General features: G+C 50.4%; 1 protein-coding gene and 2 pseudogenes across 1 annotated transcript; 1 reads left to right on the top strand and 2 right to left on the bottom strand.

Moving 5' to 3' along the window:
• Positions 1–9,693: 9,693 nt before the first annotated feature.
• Positions 9,694–11,475, bottom strand: LOC120700654 (pectinesterase-like). Its single transcript, XM_039984902.1, has one exon. The coding sequence runs from the start codon at positions 11,473–11,475 to the stop codon at positions 9,694–9,696; it is 1,782 nt and encodes a 593-aa protein (XP_039840836.1).
• Positions 11,476–13,147: 1,672 nt separating this feature from the next.
• On the bottom strand, positions 13,148–19,196 carry LOC120697949 (annotated as a pseudogene).
• A 1,327-nt stretch (positions 19,197–20,523) lies between these two features.
• Positions 20,524–21,329, top strand: LOC120700655 (annotated as a pseudogene).
• The last annotated feature ends 98 nt before the right edge of the window (positions 21,330–21,427 follow it).

Raw genomic sequence — 21,427 nt, forward strand, 5'->3', positions numbered from 1 at the left:
TGGTCCGCGAGCAAGTGCTCGAGCCACGTTCGTGTGGCGTCAACAAAGTGAAGGGGAAGGTTGCGGATGATGACCGCGTCGTCCGTCGCACCGCCCAGCTGGCATGCTAGGCGGTCGTCGTTGAGCCAGACTGCGGGATCGGTCTCGCCCGAGTACTTGACGAGGGTGGTGGGCTGTCGAAAGTGCGGGGGAAAAGGAGCGGTACGAATCTCCCGGCTGAACACACGGGTGCCCAGAGGCTCCGGTGACTCGCCCCTGTCATGTTCGGGGTCGAAGCGTCCACCCCGTCGAGGGGTGTACTTCCTGCAATTGATGATGTTACGGGCGTCGCCGTCGCCGGCATGTCCGCGCGTGTCATGGAGACGCTTCCTTGCGGGAGTCTTTCCGATGCGGTCGTGCACCGAGGGTGCCTTCGCATCGTGCGCTGCAGCTGCCTTTCCCTTCCCTCCTGGTGGAGTGTGCACCGAAACCTCGTGGTCCTGCCGTGCGGTCCCACCGGGCTGCTTTGGGACTATCGAGCGCATGCGAGATGCAGAGCTCTCGGCCTACTGCACAGCAGCTTGCTCGATGAGCACCTGTGCCTCGCGGCGCAGGTTGCGACCCGAAGTCGTCGATGGCTCGGGCATTGCTTGGAGTAGGTAGGCCGCAGCGACGAGTTTTTCGCCGGCCGTTTTTAGTTCCGGAGGTTTGTCGACGTTGTCATCGGCTAGGATCTGCTCCCGGGCAACGCGCGCCGCCTCCTGGGCATGTGCGCCACATGCGGTGCACTGCTGGTCGAGTGCGGTGCGCAGCTCCTGTGTCTACCGACGCTGCTCGTCGAGCTTGGCTTGAAGCTCCTTGAGCTGCGCCAACTGTGCCTGCCGTGCCGCCGAGCTTGACGAAGAAGAAGGGGTTGCGGCCGGCACCATTGGTTGGTTGCCTGCGCGTCTGCTCCGCCGTTCCCGTCATTGCCCGGAGCGTTGTCGTTTTGCCCGTCTGCGATCTGGACCATGAAGCACTCCCGAGTGGGATCGTAATCCCCCTCGCTGGAGTCCTCAGAGCAGGTGAGGCAGTAAGCCGCCGCGAGCTGGAACGAGCAGAAAGCGTCGGGGTCGCGGACCCCGGAGTAGTCCTCGGCCTCCTCGGCCGTGAAGTTGTCCAGGAAGAAGCTGATGTCGTCAGCGATCGAGCTCGCCGTCTTGGGGGTAGGAGTCGTCAGGAGATGATGCGACGAGGTTGCGGATCGACAGAAGGTGATGACCCGGTAGATCCTCGTACTCGGCGAAGTTGGTGCTGGACGAAGAGGCGTAGGTGGCAGCGTTGCGCATCCCGAAGGGAAAGGGCGACGGTGCAGTCGCGCCCCCCTGGGAGGCACTGGGGCTGCAGTCGGTGATGGTGCCGGCGTAGATGACGCCGAGGCACGTGATGACGAAGTGGTGGCCCCGTCGACCGCGACGCTGAGCTGCGACATGGCAACCTCAACCCACGTGGGGGAGCTGAGGCGTGCCGCTCGGCGCCGCTCCATGCGCACTTGTCACGAGTGCTGGCCCGAGCGTTGCGTCGAGCCGGTGAAGTCGGAGTGTCAGGGTTGCGTCTGGGCGAGAGGAGCTCCATGAGATAACCGTTGCCGGTTGCTCTGAACTCAAGACTCCCGAACCAAATCACGTACCCCGCTGGGAGCGGATCCGAGGCGCCCATGGGGAATGGATTGGATCTGCTCGCCATCCCTGGAGATCAAATGGGAACAAAAGAGAAATGTCACGCAGCGCCCCTACCTAGCGCGCCAACTGTCGGTGTCCTGACCCGGCGGTCCAGACCCAACTAGTGATGATGCTGCGTATTTCTCGTCCCAGATGTTGATGCAAAAGGCAACACAGTAATGCATGGGTTTATCCTGTTTCCGGCCATGGGGCCGTACGTCCAGGAAAGGGGTGTGCGAGAGCACTGTACTGTCTTGCACCGGGGGGTGCCTATAGTAGGGGGTACAAGGTAGGCGAGAGAGGGAGAGAAGCTCCCAAGTCTCTGCTAGAGGGGAAGTTGATTGAGGCGAGTGCCAATATCAGGGCTCAGAAGAGCGTATGTGCTCTGTGAGTTGTGTTGAGCGTTGTGTTCTACCGAATGGGCCGACCCCTTTAAGGGAAAGCCCGCCTCCTCCTTTTATAGACACAAGGAGGGACGGTGTACATGCACAGGGGATCACAAAAGTCGTTGTCTTTTCCCCCGAATCGCAGGGGTGCAGTGGTCGAGCACCATGGGAAGTACACTGTGGGGTATGGCGCCGGGCGTGGCAGTCATCCTGGGCATTGTCCTTGGTCTTGTGGAGATCGCGCTGGCGTCCTGGGGGCTCCAGCGGGCGGCGTGGTCGTTGCTGTGGGGGGGGTACCGTCCTCCAGGCGTGGCGTGACGGCGTTCCGAGGGTCCTATAGGCCAGGGTCTTGTCCTGGTCAAGGCCGGAGCTACTTTTGAGGGTCGTGCCCATGCCGTTCGAGGGCTCCGCGGAAGGGAAAGTACGAAGGAGGTACGGGGAGTTGGCAGTATAGTAGCCGGAGCAGTGCCAAGCACGTCTTGCACTGCGTTGCAGGTTCCCACAGTGTCGCCACAGCGTCCGGAATGGCGGAGCGGCGACCGGAGTTGGCAGACGGGACTCTGGTCACAGCCACTGTGGGGAATGGCGGCCTGGCGCCGTCTGGCCCGGGCGCTGTGGAGGAGTGGTTGGCATTTAATGCCTCCGTACGGCGGGCAGGTGAGCGGAAGGGTCGTTTGTCCTTTCCGTCGAGGGGTGGCCTCGAGCGAGGCGGAGATGATTCGCCCCTCCGAGGGTAGGCTCACTACCCTCGAGCGAGGCGGAGATGATCCGCTCCCCCGAGGGCAGGCTCGCTACCCTCGAGCGAGGCGGAGGCACGGGGCACGGTCGAGGGCTTCGGCGGGGAGCCCTCGAGCGAGGCGGAGATCACTCCGTGGGTCCGAGGGGGGTGCAGATGGGCCGCACTGCGTACGTGGGCCACGTGTTGGGCTTCTTTGAGTCATTTCCTTTCTTCCAGATTGGAAGGAGGCTATAGGCCTTCGTGGGCCCGGTTGCCCAGCATGTGTTTGTGTTTTTAGGGTGATTTTAGTCCCCTGATTAGGGTGCCCCTAATCATGGTGCCCGACAAGAAGCTTTGTGAACTGTCATTATTTTGTTCTCTACACCTGGTTCAGTAATGCTGATGGTCCAGTCAACCTGAACAACTAGTTGTACTTATTTAGTAGTAAGACATTAAGGTCCTTGACATACATTTTTAATGTGAAGACATTATGACAATAATTCAGATAGTTGTTGTTTCAACTATTTTTTTATATGATATGCCATAATGCCATGTACTGTTATGCCTTAATTATTGTTGGAACCTTAACCATAGTTTATCTTGTTGCTACTGTTATTCTACCTTCAAACATGTCAGTGTCACCTTGTTACTAATGATCCTAACAATATTTATGCTGCTGCTGCATTGATTTATTACACACCATGTCAGTGTCACCTTGTTTCTGATAGGCCCTCTTGTTTCTGTTTTGCAGTCATTGCTAGTTTGTAGAGGAACTATGCAGGAAATAGCACAAAAAATTGGTGAAGTGATTGCCTTGCTTGGAGAAAGGGATCAGCAAAGTGATTTGTTTCTGAATCGTCCAAAGTGATTGGTGAAGTGATTGCTTTGTTCTGTAGGGTGCAGACATGGCCACTCTTTGTAATAGTCTTGTGTTCTAATGCTTCTTCACTTGATATTATCCATTGCCCGTCTTGTGTACTCAGTACTGTTGAAGAAACTATGCTACAGCCAAGAATTTGTGATCGTGACTTAATTTATATACTTGTTCAATACTGAGGGTGTTCAAAGATGCAAGTGCAATTGAGTTTAAGTCAAATTTGGTGGATGTAATTTATTATTTCTTTTTTACATGTAATTTATTTTTTCTATTAACACATTTATTAGCTACTCAGCTAAATTACCAGTGAAGGTCCAGTGAAGACCATTGGATCGCTAGTGGTAGCACAAATTGCTAGTAGCAGCATATGACTGTGAGGGCCCTTGGATTGCTGGTGGGCATGGATCTTTGGGCTCCAATAGGATCCTAAGTGGGTTAGGATTTTATGATATTAAGGATAGGATTGGATCGAGTTGACCCAAATTACTTGGGGCTGGAGTGTGATTGAATCTAGCTAATAACAAAATAGGTTTGGAGTGGGGCTAGGGCCGGATCGTGACCCATTGTCAGGGCTACTCCGCATACTTGAACAGCTCGTGGAACTTCACCCTACCATCCGTCAACATGATGTTTGCTTTGTGCTATTTTTTTCCACTCTTGCAGTTTTCCTTTGTTTTATATGCGAGTTCTTGTCTCCTGTTGCATTTGTAGCAGATGGTAAGTGACTGCGGATGAAAGATCAGTCAGTATAGTTGTTTTGAACCTAAACTTTTTATTCGCCCCAAAATGGATGTTGAAATTCCTGTACACTAAGAAAAAGTGAGACATGTTCGCTTGATTAGTATACTGTGTGTGCAGTGCAGGCATAACATTCTCCGTTGACTAATCTTCGAATTTTGGTCTTTTCACTTCCTCCCCTTGTCTCTTCCTCGGACGCTGAAATGTATGGCAAATATGGGCGATAAGACCAAATCACCTTGAAAAGACCAAGGATGTGTTTAGTTTCTCAAAAGTTTCCAAACTTTCTGTCACATCGAAATCACATCAAAATATTAAATATAACAATTGACACATGCATGGAACACTAAATGTAGGTAAATAAAATAACTTATTGCACAGTTTATATGTACGTTGCGAGATGAATCTTTTGAGTCTAATTAGCTCATAGTAGGACAATATTTACCACGTACAAACGAAAAATGCTACAGTGTTTTTCAGCTTCACTTTTTTATCTAAACACAGCCCAAAAGAACAAATCATATGTGCAGAATATAATATGGTTAAAGAATACTAGCGTAATTTTTTAAGATGACAGTTTACACATGAAAGCATCTCCAGCAGTTTGTCATATTTTACTTGACATATCTTGTATTTTGCCAACTTCTAAAAAGATATGTCAAGTAAAAAAAAGCTTATCTCCAACAGTTTGGCATAATTCACTTGCCAAACTCAGATCTAACTTACATCAGGAACCCTGAGAGAGAAACAAAATTATATTTATGTCCTTCCACCTCTTGAAAAATTAAATCAGGAACTCTTCTCTGTTATTTATTTCTTTTTTCACCTTCCCACCTGACTAGAAACCACGATGCCAAATATTTGCGCGCTGGAGGCTGGTTTTTCCCAAGTTGCCAAAAAATTGCCAAGTCTTTTACCAAACTATTGGAGGAGTATTTTTAACGTTTTTGCCAAATATCAAAAATGGCAACTCGATTTGCCAAACTGCTGGAGATGCTCTAGGGATGCCACTAGAATGGATTCTAGAAGGTTCTGGACAAGATTAGATGATTTTTAGCGGTAGTCGAGTGTTTTGAGGAAGCATTCAAGCGCCCACGCACGCGCTCAACGCGGCGTGGAGCCGTGGAGTGGTAGCGGTGGCCGGTGGCGGCGTCAAGGCTCCGGTGGCAGGAAGCTTTAACACGGCACGGCGCAGGCGGGATCTTCGGCGGTGGAGATGGAGCGGTGAGCACAGACAGAATCACTAGGACGAATGGACGATCCGGGGCCGTGGCTCGTGGCTGGCTATCTTCGGCTTCGGCGACGGCGACGGCGACGGCGCGGCTTGCGCTGTGCCGAGACTAGGGAGAGGGATGAAACGGGGCTCCAGCTTTAGGGATTAAACCGAAGAAGACCTCCGCCAGACTCGAACGAAACTCGAACGAAGAAGCGGCGGCGGCATGAGCAATGACCTTCAGAACAAAATGGAGGAACGGGGAGGAGAGCCTGGTGCCCTACACTTGCTTCATCGCCGGTGCATGGCCGTGGTGACGCGGTCCGGAGGCTTCAAACTTCGACTTCGACGAGAAGGGAGTGGCGGCCGGTGGTGGAGGTAGAGGGAGTCAGAGGGGGGAGAGGCTTGGCCGGTCAACGGGCCAAGGCCTGGAACTTATTGGCAGCCAGCCTGCCAGCCAGTCAGTCACGACGACGGGGCTGCGCGGCGTGGACACGCGGCGGGAGCTGCGGGGGACGTGTGGCCGCGTGGCAGCAGCGCAGCCCGCCGCCAGCCGGCGACGACGGTGTGGTCGCAGGCAGCGTCAAGGAAAACGTGGGCTGGGTTTTCCTATACCAAGTGCCATGTATTTTTCAGGATTTTGTAAAGTGCACACGATACTTGAGTTTACCATGTATGTACAGTACACTCCTAGCTGTGAACAAAATTTACAGCCACCAGAAATTTACAAATGGTGCTTGCCATGCGGCCCTAGGCGGGGTTCCATCGGGGAGTCAAAGCTCCGACCTGATGCGGAGCTGGGAGCTCCACCAGCGAGCAGCGACGCGTACGCGCCGTCCCTGGACGCCATCAGCTGCTCGTGCGTGCCCCGGGCGACGACCTAACATTGGAAAGATAACACCTGATACGACAGCTGCCAATGTACCTAACAGGACTGGCATCTCTGGTTTATTATTCAGAAAAATAAGACGGGAGAGGGGCACCTTCCTGCATTCTTCACCTTCACTCTCCAGAACAACCATGCTGGCAGTCATGACCAAATGCATGCTGGTACTCCCAAATGAAGCACCTCCACTTATTGATCTCTTGAGAGATGCACTTCTGACAGCTGAATTAGACTTTTGATAATCTACATCAGATGCATCTGGTTCTCCAGTTATATCCTGCAGCTGGATAAGCTGCGAGTATGCACCATTGGGGTTCCTCAGTAGTTCAGTGTTCGTGCCTGTTTAACATTTACAAGTGATGAGAGAAACTCTAGAATAACCATATTGTAAGGAACATGGCCCCATATATGCCATTGTTTGTAATTTTGGTGATTGAGTGACAACATAATCAATGGGACTAACAAGTTTGTGAGATCATATTTATAGGAGTTTTTAGGTCCCATGGATATAATTCAAAATGTCCAAACTACCGTCAAGACGCAATGTTCAATCCATCGTCGAGACATCATGTCCAATTCACCATCAAGATGTCAAATCCAATCCGTCATAGAGGTGTCAAAGTATAGTTGCAGATTCAGCTCTACCGGTTAAACCGATGGCTCCACCATCGGTGCATCGGATAGTTGTCGGATACACCGACGCCCTAAGCATCGGTGCAAATGGGTGTGCCAACTGAGCCAAGTGAGGAAATCTCAGTAGCACCGGTTTAACCGACGGGTCACTTAGAGGCATCGGTGCTTTCAACATATTATTGTCCAGAGACGATGTCAAGTGCGCAGCAGCCAAGCCTTCAGCACCCGAAGAACCGATGCCCCATCGGAGCAAGCATCGGTGCAATGACGTCAACAAAGAATTATCAAATGCAACGGCTACGAGAAGATCTTGTACCACCGGAAGAACCGACGCCCAAGCATTGGTTTAACCGATGGTCCCAAAAAGTTGCTGCAGCCGTGTCAGAGAAGCCAACGGCTACATCAGAGCATAGTGTGACCGGAAGAACCGATGCCCTAGCACCGGAAGTTCCGATGCCTACGCAGAAAAGTGCCCAACGGCTCTAAACGGCTAGTTCAAGTTTGAGGCCTATATATATGTGTTCCCCTGGACATTTGAGGCTTGCTGGAGTTCCTAGAAGCCTCATACACATCCAAGAACACCTCCAAACCATCCAAGTGCAAATAGATCAAATCCTTAACCTTAGCAAAAGCTTTGTGAGTGTTGGTGCTAGGATTAGCTCTTTAGAGAGTGTGAGAGCAAGGTGTTGTGCCTTGTGGATAGTTCTAGAACACCACACTTGTATTTCGGTGCGCCGGTCTCCTTGGAGCATTGGTGGCTCGCCGGCACGTCAACAACCCTCCGGCTTGGTATGGAGCGGTGTCGACAACCTTGTACGGGGGACGTGGAGACCCCCTCTCCTTTGTGGGCAAGCTTCTTAGTGGAAAGCGGGATCAAGGTGACCGTGATTGTGTTCACGGAAGAGACTTGATTGTCGGGAAGTGATACTCTTCATGGGTGCTTCAACAACGTGGATGTAGGGACACTTTTGTGGCAATCCGAACTACGAGATAAATCTTCGTGTCGAGAGTTTGCTTTCTCTCATTCCTCCTTTAAGCTTCCTCCTTTCTTATTGCAATTTTTGTGCTTTTACTTTTATAGAGTAGTATCTTGATAGGTTTGGCTATAGGTTGCTAAACTTTTTTTGGAATGAGGGTTTCACACGAGAAGAACCATAGTTGCACATCTAGATAGATTGTTTTAGTTTAAGTTTTTTGTGCAAACTAGGTGGAGGGATAGATTAAGGTTTTAGAGTGCCTAATTCACCCCCTCCCCTTTTTAGGTTAGAGCACCCGATCACTTTCACATATCAAATAATGAGAGCATGCAGGGTTCAGACCTTGTTCAACAACTTTTCCATGATGTAGAACTGATATAGTGTCAGCGTCTTTTATAGTGCTCACCCGATGGGCAACTATGATCGTGGTCTTGCCTTGCATGATTCTATTAAGGGCCTCCTGCACCGCTCGCTCAGACTCCATATCTAGTGCACTTGTCGCTTCAGCAGTAAGATTTTGGGATTTCTGAGTATGGCTCTCGTGATTGCAATTCTTTGTTTCTGTCCTCCAGACAGTTGTGCCCCATGCTCGCCAACCATTGTGTCTAGGCCCTGAAACAACAATGTTACCGATTAGTTATGATAGTTACAGTGTAAGATGGAATTTTGTACAATGCTAAAGCATTTTAATTTCTTCTATATCTATATACATTGGGTAACTTGTCGATGCAATTTACTACATACCATGTAAAATTGAAAGGAAATACGACTGCTACTATCGGTGCTTGGCTATTAGAACGAAAAGTGACTAGAAGAAAACAGAGTGGATTCCAGGCTGTCCATTCCATGCATCGTCCTTCCTTGCGCAATGTTAGAGCATCTTCAAGAGTTTTTTTAAAATTTTGATATGTAAATTATCATTTGATGAAGAGCCTCTGCATAAAAATCACTTTTTTATATGTTTTCACTCTCTAACAACTTTTATATATCTTGTGTAGACTCTAGAAAACCATTTTTGTTATCTACCTTTTGCCTCGAGAGAAATGAGGAATAAAGAATGACTACATTCGAATAATTACTTATAGAGAAGTTGTTGAGGAGTATTTTCGATCACAATCTCTATTTTTAATAATGAGGAAAGATTTAGAGAGTCTATTGGAGTTGCTCTTAATCTGTATTTTTCTTTTCTATAAAACCATATAAGGGTCAGGCCGGGCTATAAATATTAATACAATAACTTGAGATTTTGTATCGGGGAAAACTCGAAATAGATATGATGACCCATACTACTTTCGGCTTGAAAACGGCTTTCTGCAAACTGAAATGAGAACATATCCAAGTTGATTGTTGCTGTCATGTGCACACCTGCAATTAAGTTGAACGTACAAAAGCATGCAATACTCCAGTTGACAATGCAAAATTTAGAAGCAGTGGGTTTGGATACAATGCAAAATCAAGTTGATTGTTGCTGTCATGGAATCGATGCATGGGTAATCCTTCCTACTACTAGAAATCTAGAATGTCCAGAAAAAAAACCAAAGTATCGAATGAAATAATTGCCACCAATAAAACTCAAAGCTAGCTAGCTAGGTCAAGCCGGCGACGAACGCCACCCCGGTGGGTGGCAGCCACGAGTCACCATCGATGAACCTCCCCACGGTGAACTCCATGGCCTCCGCCTCCAGCGTGATGACGTGGAGGCCCGGCCACGCCACGCGCCCCGCCACCGCCGCGCCGGGCCCGGAGTTCTGGTACTCGCCATAGTAGACCGTGCTGTCCGGGGCGCGGCCGGACGCGTCCCAGGCGAGCCACCCGGCGGCGGCCACGTGTTCCGCCATGAACGACACCATGTACACCACCCGCGCGTACAGCTTCCACGGCCGCCCAAGGTACGTCGGTGTCGGGTACGCCGCCGCCGCGAGCTCCGGCGCCGGGAGCAGCCGGCAGCGGTGCAGCGAGATGCCTGTGCTCTGGTTGGGGTCCGTCCGCCCCTGCGCCGTCAGCGTGTTCTTCTGCCCCGGCATAGGCCGCCGCGCCCGGAGCGTGCAGTTCTGCAGCACCGCCGCGGCGTTGCCCCACACGACGTCCACCGTGCCGGCCACCTCGCACTCGCCGTAGAAGTGGCGCTGCGCGTGCGCGTACAGCGTGTCCTGGTACCCGAGCACGGCGCACCGGTACGCCACCGCGTGGTCGCCGCTCAGCAGCAGCGCCACCGCCTGCCGCCTCACCGCCCCCGCGCGGTTCTCCACCGTCATGTCGCGCATCATGAACCCGTCCGCCAGCACCGACACTGTCGCCGTGTCGAACGTCTTGAACCCGTCCTCGACGCTCCGCCGCCCGACGACCAGCGTCTCGCCGGCGCCGGCGCCGATGAGCATCAGGTTCGTCTTGGAGCGCCCGATCCTGACGTTCTCGGTGTACTCGCCGGCCTTGACGTAGATCACGACGCGGCGGCTGCCGTACTCCGGCGCCGCCTCCACGGCGTCGCCGATGCTCAGGTGCGTCCCGCTGCCGTCCTGGGCCACAACCATGTCGGGCACGATGTCGGCGGCCGCAGCCACGAGGAGCCGGCGGTCGCTGTGTTTCACCCACCTTGGTGGGACGAAGCCGACGTCGTCGTCGTCGTCTTCATTATTGCTGGCGTCTAGAAGAAGCCTTCGGCGGTTGACGCCGGAGATGCCGCCGCCCAGCTCCTTGAAGATGGCGAGGCTGTTGCTGAGGTGCTCGCCGAGGTTGGTGAGGTACTCAAGCATCTGCGCCCTGACGTCGTCGTCGGCGCCGGCCTGTTGAAGGCGGTCGTGGCACGTGTCGTAGTACGTGAGCGCCGCGCTGAGCCAGGTCATGACGTCGTCGTCGGTGTGCGCAGCAGCAGCAGCGTCAGTCGAGTTCGCAGGCGACGCCGCCGCGACGGCGCGGACCGACCGCTCCAGGAGCTCGCCAGCGACGTCGAGCAGCTCCAGGCAGTCGGCGACGGCCGGCGCGCCCACGGCGAGCGCCGAGGCGTTGGACAGCGCGCCGGCCACGCGCCGGCGCGTGGCGTCGAGCGACATGGGCACGAGGTCGGCGGCGTCCCCGGCGGCCGCCGCGCCTGGGAGTTTCGTGAGCTCGTTGGCGCACAGCGCCGGGTACCGCGTGACACCGCACGCGCGCGTGATGGCGGCCTCGGTCGGCCCCCGGCCCGCGGAGGGCGGGCGGTTACTCGGCCTCCGCACGGCGAAGATGGCGAGCGACACGGCGAGGCCGACGGCGAGCGCCACGCTGACGACGGAGACGAGGATGAGCAGGCGGCGGCAGCGGTTGCTCTGGGCGGCGCATCCGCGCTGAGACCGTGTCGGCTCCGGAGAGCCGAGCTTGATGGTATGGGCCATGCATGCAATGTGATGGAGTTGGCTAGCTCGATGGTCAGGATCAACAAAGTCCGATCCTTGCCTGGCAAATTTGTAGCTCGATCTGCTTGCATGTCACGGTGGATCATTTTGATTGATTTTTTTCATCAATCTACTAAAGATCAATCATCAATCAATCTATTCTATCGGGTGAGATGAGCTGCACATCTTCCTACCCCGCGCGTATACCCACCTTTCTGGTGAGCTAGCTGTAATCACGCAATATCCTAAAATATCCGGTCTACGAGTCCATGCTTATGCTAATCACAAATCAAATCAAATGTTTCCTTGCATGCAAGTCAACCACGGATCGGGCATGCAAGTTTCCTTTCTCTACCAGATTCCATCTCAATTCGGGCACGCAAGTTTCCTTTAATTTCTCTAGCTACCAGATTCCATCTGAATCACGTCATGCATATTTCCTTGCATGCAAGTCAATCACGTATGAAGGCATGCAAGCTTCCTTTCTCGCTCTAGCTATTTCCATACCATCCGTTCAATTCATGGTCTCTCGAGACAACATTGACGTCATGCTAGCTATCCCTGCAAGCACCGGTCGTCGCAGCAGTAGCAGAGCAAGCAGCAGGGAAGACGAGGCTGACCCAGAACGTGCTGGAGCCGGAGCAGTTCTACGAGTGGACGACGAACTACGTGGACGAGAGCAAGGAGGCCGACGAGGTGGACCCTGGCTTCATTGTACTTAGCTTGACCCTGGCTTGATAGTCTCGATACAGCCCATGACATAGCTGCTCCAGCAATTACAATAGGAGGGATACTTGACAGCATTACAGATGCTAAAAGCCATCCTCTAGAGAAAGCAACTACAAACCCTCCAACAAATGTGGCAGTAAGTTGTAAAAACTTCCCGACCTGGAACACAACCAAAATAAATCGTTAGATAAAAAGTATGCTGCCTGCGTGATAGTAGGTTCAAAAAAGTATAGCAACAACCAGCATCACAAGCTGACAATGATATATTCAAGTTTCCATAGGTCTACCTTTTCATCTATTGCGTCTTGGATATGTATTGTATCACCAGACATCCTCTGAACCAATTGTCCGGTAGTTATCTCCTTGTCGAAAAATGCAATGTCTTGCCTCAATACAGCTTCGAGATAGAGACCTCGTATGCGAGCTGCTTGTCTTTCTCCGGTTATCATCCAGCATGCAACCTCTGATGAAACATTGAAAAACAGTAACACCTTAGTGCTAATCTATACTTGACAGTACTTCTGAAGCAGAGTACACATAGATGGTATTGGAGGTAGCTATTTTGCAGAAAATAATGGTTCTAGTAGCTTATTACACACTAGGTCGAATGTTTTCCTTTCTTAGAAAAAAAAAGACAATATTATTATGGGAATTCTACGTTTCAGTTCTGGACTCCTGGCTCCAGGAACGAAGATAATAAATAAGTTCATGACTTTCACACGATTAACATCAAAATCAGATAATTATATTTTTTTGAACCGAAGCCACGGCGGGCATGATCAGATGATCATGTCTTAGTTATTGGAAAGGAAGCTGCAATTGCAAGTGCCCACTCCATTCTTCATAAGTAGGCTAGGTGCTAAATCTCTTATCATTCCGTTCCATTCTGAAGGTTTAGAGGGCTCAGTGGTGACGCGGTCTGGAGGCTTCAAACTTCGACAAATGGTGCAAGAGCAGCGCTGACTACGATATTTGAGTTTACCATGTATGTACTACTACAGTACAATCCTAGCTGTGAACAAAATTTACAAATGGTGCTTGCCATGTGGCCCTAGGAGGGGTTCCATCGGGGAGTCAAAGCTTCATGCCGACGATCGAGGAGACCCCGGCGCGCTCCGACCTCATGCGGAGCTCCACCAGCGACGCGTACGCGCCATCCCTGGACGCCATCAGCTGCTCGTGCGTGCCCTGAGCGACGACCGCGCCGTCCCTCAGCACGGCGATTGCGTCGGCGCCCCTGATGGTGGACAGCCGGTGCGCCACCACGACGGTCGTCCTGCCGGCCGCCGCCCGGTCCAGCGCCTTCCGCACGGCGCGCTCCGACTCCGCGTCCAGCGCGCTCGTCGCCTCGTCCAGCAGCAGGATCCTAGGGTCCCGGAGCACGGCCCTCGCGATGGCCACGCGCTGCTTCTGCCCGCCGGACAGCTGGGCGCCCCTCTCGCCGGCGCGGGTGCCGTAGCCCTCGGGCAGCACCGAGATGAACCGGTGCGCATTCGCGGCCTTCGCGGCGGCGACGATCTCCTCCTCCGTCGCATCGCCTTGCTTCCCGTAGGCGATGTTGGCGCGGATGGTGTCGTTGAACAGGACGGGCTCTTGGCTCACCAGACCCATCTGCCGCCGCAGCCAGATGACCTTGAGGCCCTTCATGTCCACGCCATCCAACGTGACCATGCCGGAATCAGGGTCGTAAAATCTCTCCAGGAGCGCGATGATGGTGGATTTGCCACACCCGCTCTCACCGACAAGGGCAACCGTCTGCGGAAGAAGCATGAAACTTAAGTGCTTATCAGCCCTTGTACTGATCACAGTCGAAGGAATGAATGTTCACTTGTTCAGTGGTGTGGTACCTTCCCGGATGGTATCCTCAAGTTCAGATCTCTGAATATTTGCATTTCATGGCGGGATGGATATGAGAAACAGACGTGATGGAGTTCGAGCTCACCAGCAATGTCAACCAAGACCATGCCGTTGTCGCTGTTAGGATCGATCTTCGATTTACGATAAATAAGTGCAAAAATTGATGATGCTGATTCCTTGGCCTTGGCAGAATCTGAACCTAGCGCGCTTGTCTGTGAAACGCCTATGGTTGTCATGAGCAGAGCAAAGAACACCTGCAGAAGAACACAGCAGTTGGATGGTATATGCACAATGTAAACTAACTTGAAGTTAGTTATCTAAAGAGTTTGCTCACTCTGAATACTTCAGTGAATGTGGCTTTGCCATCAACCATAAACTTTGCTCCGACGTAGAAACATAGGGCATATGTAGAGTACAGGACGAAGAACGATACACCGAAACCCAAGCCACTGACAATGCCTTGACGGATCCCCTGTCGAACTGGAACTTTGCATTTTCCATTGTAAGTCTTCATCACCTTATGCTCAGCACAGAAAGAGGCAACAGTTCGAATACCGCTGACAGCATCATTTGCCACTTGAGTTGCTTCTTCATACATTGCCTACAGTCTAACATTCAGGAAAATGAAATAGCTGTCTAAGTTCAGTCGAGTGAATGATAATGTACTTTTACCAGTGATGTAGGGATGCAAGTGGGTACCCAATGGTGTTTTATGGGTCAATTAAATAATTACGATGGCATGCCATCCTAGTTCATTTCTCCTCCTAAATTAATTACACATATACCATTCTAGTTCATTTTATCAAAGTTTTGGGTCGACCCAATGACCCAAAATAAATATAACTTGCATCCCTTATGCATGATATGCTACCTTGGCGTCCGCACTGAATCCCTCCAGAAACCTTATCTGAAGAAATCCCTGGAGCCCCCCCAAAGGAAGCACTACAGTGGCAACAAGGGCAAGCCTCCAATTTGCAGCTATTGCAATAATAAATCCGGCAAGAACGGTAACAGTACTTCGAACCATCAATGCCAATGAATCACCTACAAGACGTCGTATATTTGAGGCATCGACAGACAGCCTTGCACCAATGGTTCCACTAGACAAGAAAAAACAATGACATGATTATGCAATGCATGTTTCATCATAATTCTGGAAACGCAACATATTATGGCACAATTTTTAGAGACTAACCTAGCATTTGAGGGCTTGTCAAACCAGCTGATCTCTTGATGAACAATGCTTTTGAAGGATAAAGAACGAATCCGCTCAACCAATTTCCCACCAGCCACTCCAAAAAGGAAATATTCCACTGGCAGAAAAATAAATGAAGCAACTCCTGATGCTACATACATCAATGTCCAGAACCGTGAATCTTTCTGGAGTTGATGAGGTGGCTCATAGAATAATTTGATGGAAATGGAGATCAGCACACCTAGCATTGGAAAGATAACACCTGATACGACAGCAGCCAATGTACCTAACAGAAGGACTGGCATCTCAGGTTTATTCAGAGAAATAAGACGGGAGAGGGGCACCTTCCTGCATTCTTCACCTTCACTCTCCAGAACAACCATGCTGGCAGTCATGACCAAATGCATGCTGGTACTCCCAAATGAAGCACCTCCATTTATTGATCTCTTGAGAGATGCACTTTTGCCAGCTGACATAGACCTTTGATAATCTACATCAGATGCATCTGGTTCTCCAGTTATATCCTGCAGCTGGATAAGCTGGGAGTATGCACCAGTGGGGTTCCTCAGTAGTTCAGTGTGCGTGCCTGTTTAACATTTACAAGTGATAAGAGAAACTCTAGAATAATCAGATCAAATAATGAGAGCATGCAGGGTTCAGACCTTGTTCAACAACTTTTCCATGATGTAGAACTGATATAGTGTCAGCATCTTTTATAGTGCTCAGCCGATGGGCAACTATGATCGTGGTCTTGCCTTGCATGATTCTATTGAGGGCCTCCTGAACCGCTCACTCAGACTCCATATCTAGTGCACTTGTCGCTTCATCAAGCAGCAAGATTTTGGGATTTTTTAGTATGGCTCTTGTGATTGCAATTCTTTGTTTCTGTCCTCCTGACAGTTGTGCCCCATGCTCGCCAACCATTGTGTCTAGGCCCTGAAACAACAAGGTTACTGATTAGTTATGATAGTTAAAGTTTAAGATGGAATCTTGTAGAATGCTAAAGCATTTTATTTTCTTCTATATACATTGGGTAACTTGTCAATGAAATTTTCTGCATTAGCGAGCTTTGTTGCAGTCATTATCTCTTCATCTGTTGCATCTTCTTTCCCATAGGTAATATTCTCCCGGATACTAGTGGCAAACAACAGGGGCTCTTGACTGACAAGACCAATTTTCCCCCTTAGCCATCCAAGTCTCAGGCTCTTTATGTTAACACCATCGATCAACACTTCACCAGCCTGAGGGTCATAGAATCTCTCCACAAGATTAATCACTGTTGACTTTCCGCTGCCACTCTCACCCACTATAGCCATTGTTTTTCCGCACAAGACGTGCAAAGTGAAGCCATCAAATATCAGTTGGTCAGGTCTAGATGGGTAGGAAAAGTATACATTACTGATCTCTATATCACCCTTGATGTCTGCTAGCACAATCGCATCTGTTCCATTGGGATCAATTTCTGGCTTCCTTTGAATTACTTGCATCATTCTGTACCCAGCAGACCGTCCGGAAGCAAAAGCAGACACACATGGAGTTGCCTCACCTAGTGACCTGATAAGGAAAATGTGTGTAGAACAGTTATGCATGGGCCAATTTTCATTGTCATGAGCAAATGAATAGCGTTATTGCCTCTTCTATAAATCAAAATGCTGTTACTGTGATGAAAACTGTTATTTAATCACTTATGGAGCAAAAGTAATTGTATAAACTAGATGATCTGTTCGTTTGTAAAAAACTAAAATGTATGTTTAATGAGCCTGTCATGTTCAGTTTTTACATATCTAGAAAATTCCCTTTGGTTTTGTATTTACGCAAATTAGAGTATGACCAGATTATATAAGTCAGGTCAGGCAGATCAAAGCAAATTACATATAATCAATCTATTAAAATCTGAGATACTGGATAGTTAAGTTGAGCGAATTAGAGTATGCACTAAAAACTGGAGTCCATTGGCCATGAAAGAAAAAAGAATATTTATCCGACATCTTGGAACAACATCAATCGATTTAGTGAAGATTCGATGACTTACATTGCACCAGTCATGAATGCCATCCAGACACTTACAACCTGCCCTCCGTCATATCCTTTATAAATAATCAATTTTGCCCCAAACCAAGCTGTTAGACCATAGCTGCAGAACAGGATAAACATAACAAAACCAAAACCCAGGCCAGTAGCTGTGCCTTCTTGTACAGCAGATATATATGCATTCCTAATATATTTATTGTATAGTTCAATGGCCCGATTCTCACCATTGAAGGAAGCCACCTTTCAAAAATTAGCCCAAGAAGAAGTTGGTCAAGAATCTAAACCAACAGTTAGATTTAAAGGAAATGTTTAGGCGAGGATATACTGTTCTGATTGCTCCGATTGTCTGTTCAACAACATTTCCTGCTTCATTGTACTTGGCTTGACCCTGGCTTGATAGTCTCGATACAGTCCATGACATGGCTGCTCCAGCAATTACTATAGGAGGGATACTTGACAGCATTACAGCTGCTAAAAGCCATCCTTTAGAAAAAGCAACTACAAACCCTCCAACAAATGTGGCAGTAAGTTGTAAAAACTTCCCGACCTGGAAGACAAGCAAAATAATTGCATTATCTATCTACCTATTCAGAACAGACACCAAATCAACACAAATCATGGAAGAGAATTGTAGCTTCTGAAAAGTGTAGCAACAACCGGCATCACAAGCTGACAATGATATATTCAAGTTTCCATAGGTCTACCTTTTCACCTATTGCATCCTGGATAAGTATTGTATCACCAGACATCCTCTGAACCAATTGTCCAGTAGTTATCTCCTTGTCGAAAAATGCAATGTCTTGCCTCAATACAGCTTCGAGATAGAGACCTCGTATACGAGCTGCTTGTCTTTCTCCAGTTATCATCCAGCATGCAACCTCTGATGAAACATTGAAAAACAGTAACACCTTAGTGCTAATCTATACTTGACAGTACTTCTGAAGCAGAGTACACGTAGATGGTATTGGAGGTAGCTATTTTGCAGAAAATAATGGTTCTAGTAGCTTATTACACACTAGGTTGAATGTTTTCCTTTCTTAGAAAAAAAAAGACAATAGTGCTATGAGAATTCTTCGTTTCAGTTCTGGACTCCTGGCTCCAGGAATAGCTAATAAATAAGTTCATGACTTTCACACGATTAACATCAAAATCAGATGATTATATTTTTTGAACCGAAGCCACTGCGGGCATGATCAGATGATCATGTCTTAGTTATTGGAAAGGAAGCTGTAATTGCAAGTGCCCACTCCATTCTTTATATAAGTAGGCTAGGTGCTAAATCTCTTATCATTCCTTTCCATTCTGAAGGTTTAGAGGGCTCAGTGGGTGCCTGAATTATTAACGCTGATCACTACTACAAGGATGGACTAAAAAAATTTAACTGACCCAGGAAACCGTTGGAGAAACGGAGTGAGTACTCACGGAGGAAGGAAGCAAACAATGACCCAACGGCCAAATAGAAGAACTTCAGGCACACCTGAAACAACAGTGCGACGAAAAATTAGCTAAAGAGGAGCAGCGCAAGGGTCGTGATTAAATGGGGACCGAGGCGCACCCCGGAGACGCGGCGGAGGACGTCGTGGCGGGACCCGGAGCCTAAGGCGTCGACGACGTCGCCGAAGACGAGCGTCATGAGCGGCTGCGCCACGCCGCTGGCGACGGCGCCGGCGGCCCCCGCGGCCATGAGCGCCGCGTCCGCGCCGTCCGCGAACCGGAACAGCCGGTGCAGCCCAACCTCCCCCTTCTCCTCCCCCATGGCGCCACGCGAGGGCATCCTCCTCCGCTCCAACGGTGCATAGCCTGGCGGAGCAGGTCGCCTTTCATAGCGGCGAGGCCGACCCCGGGAGGGCTCGGATTCCGACGACGCGCGCACGCGGGTGGCGGGAGGAAACAGGGGCGGCCGCCGGATTTGGGATTTTTTTTTTTTGGTAGCTGCTGTTGCTGTGTAGCGTGTAGCGGGCTGCATCTGCTTTGTTAAATTACTAACTGGCTACACGAAAGCCCACGGCTAAGCCCAACTTGTTATTTCTCGCATTGCAAAATAGGTAGTTTTTTTTTTGATAGAGCAAAATAGGTAAGTTGACTTACTGGTGCTTCAGCAGATGGCTTGGGACTTGGGAGAGCTACAGCCTAGAGTGCTAATAGGTAAGTTGACTTGTGTAGTTTCTTTTGTTGCAAGACGAATTAGGCCAGTCTCAGTGGGAGTTTTATGGACACATATACCTAGACTGGAAACTAGGTAACTGCGCCAGATGAGTTTCATGGTGATAAAACTCTCCTCACATCTCATGAAACTCCCTCCTTCTCTCTTCTTGCCACGTCAGCAAAATTGAGGATATTTAATGTCATGAAACTCTCCATAAAACCCCCACTAAAACTAGCCTTAGTATATTCATTTAGCAAAGATGACAGTATATTCTTGCTTATAATTCCATCCTTTCTATGAGAAGGACCTCACTTGCCTGAAGTAACGGCTTCTTTGGAAGGAGTTGTGTTCAGACCTCACACGAAACTCAAACTCAAGATTATACTCCATTCGTCTCAAAATAATTACACATTTAGAATTTAAAATATCTCATAAAAAATTGTTATTTCGACTCAACTACCATAAAATACAATAGTATCTGAAATCTTCTCAAAAAAAGACAAGACAGTATTCGGATCCTTCTCACAAAAGCTAAGAAGTATTATTTTAATTTTACACTATGCATTAATTTCTGTGTTTGGTCTTAAAATTATATTTATTTTGGAATGGATGGAGTATTATACGGAGCATAACGCCGCAAATCAAATCGTGTGCCGAACGTGGGGGACTAGAGCTCTCCATCCAATAGATAGAAGGAAACGCAGGCCGCAAGTCACCGCGACAAGAGAAATGAGCCCAAGTCGGTTTCCGACTCCGGCCCGCACCGCTCTCCCTACACCCACCGATAGGGGTGGTAAAGGGTCCAACATTTTGAACTAGGAAATCTAAGGATCGGGCTCTAAAAGGACCGGGCTCTAAACATATGTATTTTTGAACTAAAAATTTTAAGGGCCTTATTGAGCTGTGAATAGGCCACTAGGGCCATGGCTCATTACCACCCCTACCCACCGACCATCTCTGTCTATAAATATCAGCGGCCTCTCCAAGAAACCACCTTCAATCCGCCGCGCCGTCCCCGCCGCCGCGGCGAAATCCAATAGAATCAGCACGCGCGTCGCGTCGCCTGCCCCACCCAATTCCAAGAGTCGAAGAGACCAGCAGTGCAGCGGCGACCATGCACAGCGCCGCGGACGACCTGCTCTTCAGCCCTGACTGCCACCGCCGGACGGAGGTGGTGCTGGACCACGCCACCGGCGACACCATCTGCACCGAGTGCGCGCTCGTCCTCGACGCGCGCTTCGTCGACGAGGGCAGCGAGTGGCGCAGCTTTGCCGACGACGGCGGCGGCGAGGACCGCGACCCCAGCCGCGTCGGCGGGCGCAACGACCCCTTCCTCGACAACGCCCCGCTCGACACGCGCATCGTCTTCAACGGCCCGCCGAAGACGCAGTCCGAGGGCGGCCACGCGCTGCCGAGGATGCGGATCGCCGGCGGGCCGGACCCCGACCAGACGCTGGTCGAGGTGTTCCGCGCCAAGGACGTGTACAAGAAGATGGACGAGGCCAAGGCGCGTGCCCCCGGGGCAAGAAGCGGGACGAGTTCTACGCCGCCTGCCTCTTCGTCGCGTGCCGCAACGAGGGCAAGCCGCGGACGTACAAGGAGCTTGCCACGGCCACGAGCGCCGGCGCCGCCGCCAAGAAGGAGGTCGGCAGGATGACCACGCACATCAAGAAGGTGCTCGGGGAGGAGGCCGGGCAGGTGATGGACATCGGCGTCGTGCACGCCGTCGACTACATGCGCCGCTTCTGCTCCCGCCTCGGGATGGGCAACCAGGAGATGCGCGCTGCGCAGGAGGCGGCGCGGAGGCTGGACGACTCCCTCGACATGCAGCGCAACCCCGAGTCCATCGCGGCCGCCATCAACCTCGATCCGAGGCGATTGCTAAGTGCTAAGTGATCACGAATCACGATTCATGAGTGGGTGAGTTCATGGAGCATAGCTTGTTCTTGCGGCCGGCCCATGAATGAAACGCGAAGTCCATCATTGCAACATAT

The sequence above is a fragment of the Panicum virgatum genome, chromosome 3K (assembly GCF_016808335.1).
Source record: "Panicum virgatum strain AP13 chromosome 3K, P.virgatum_v5, whole genome shotgun sequence".
In the NCBI taxonomy this organism is placed as follows: Eukaryota; Viridiplantae; Streptophyta; class Magnoliopsida; order Poales; family Poaceae; genus Panicum; species Panicum virgatum.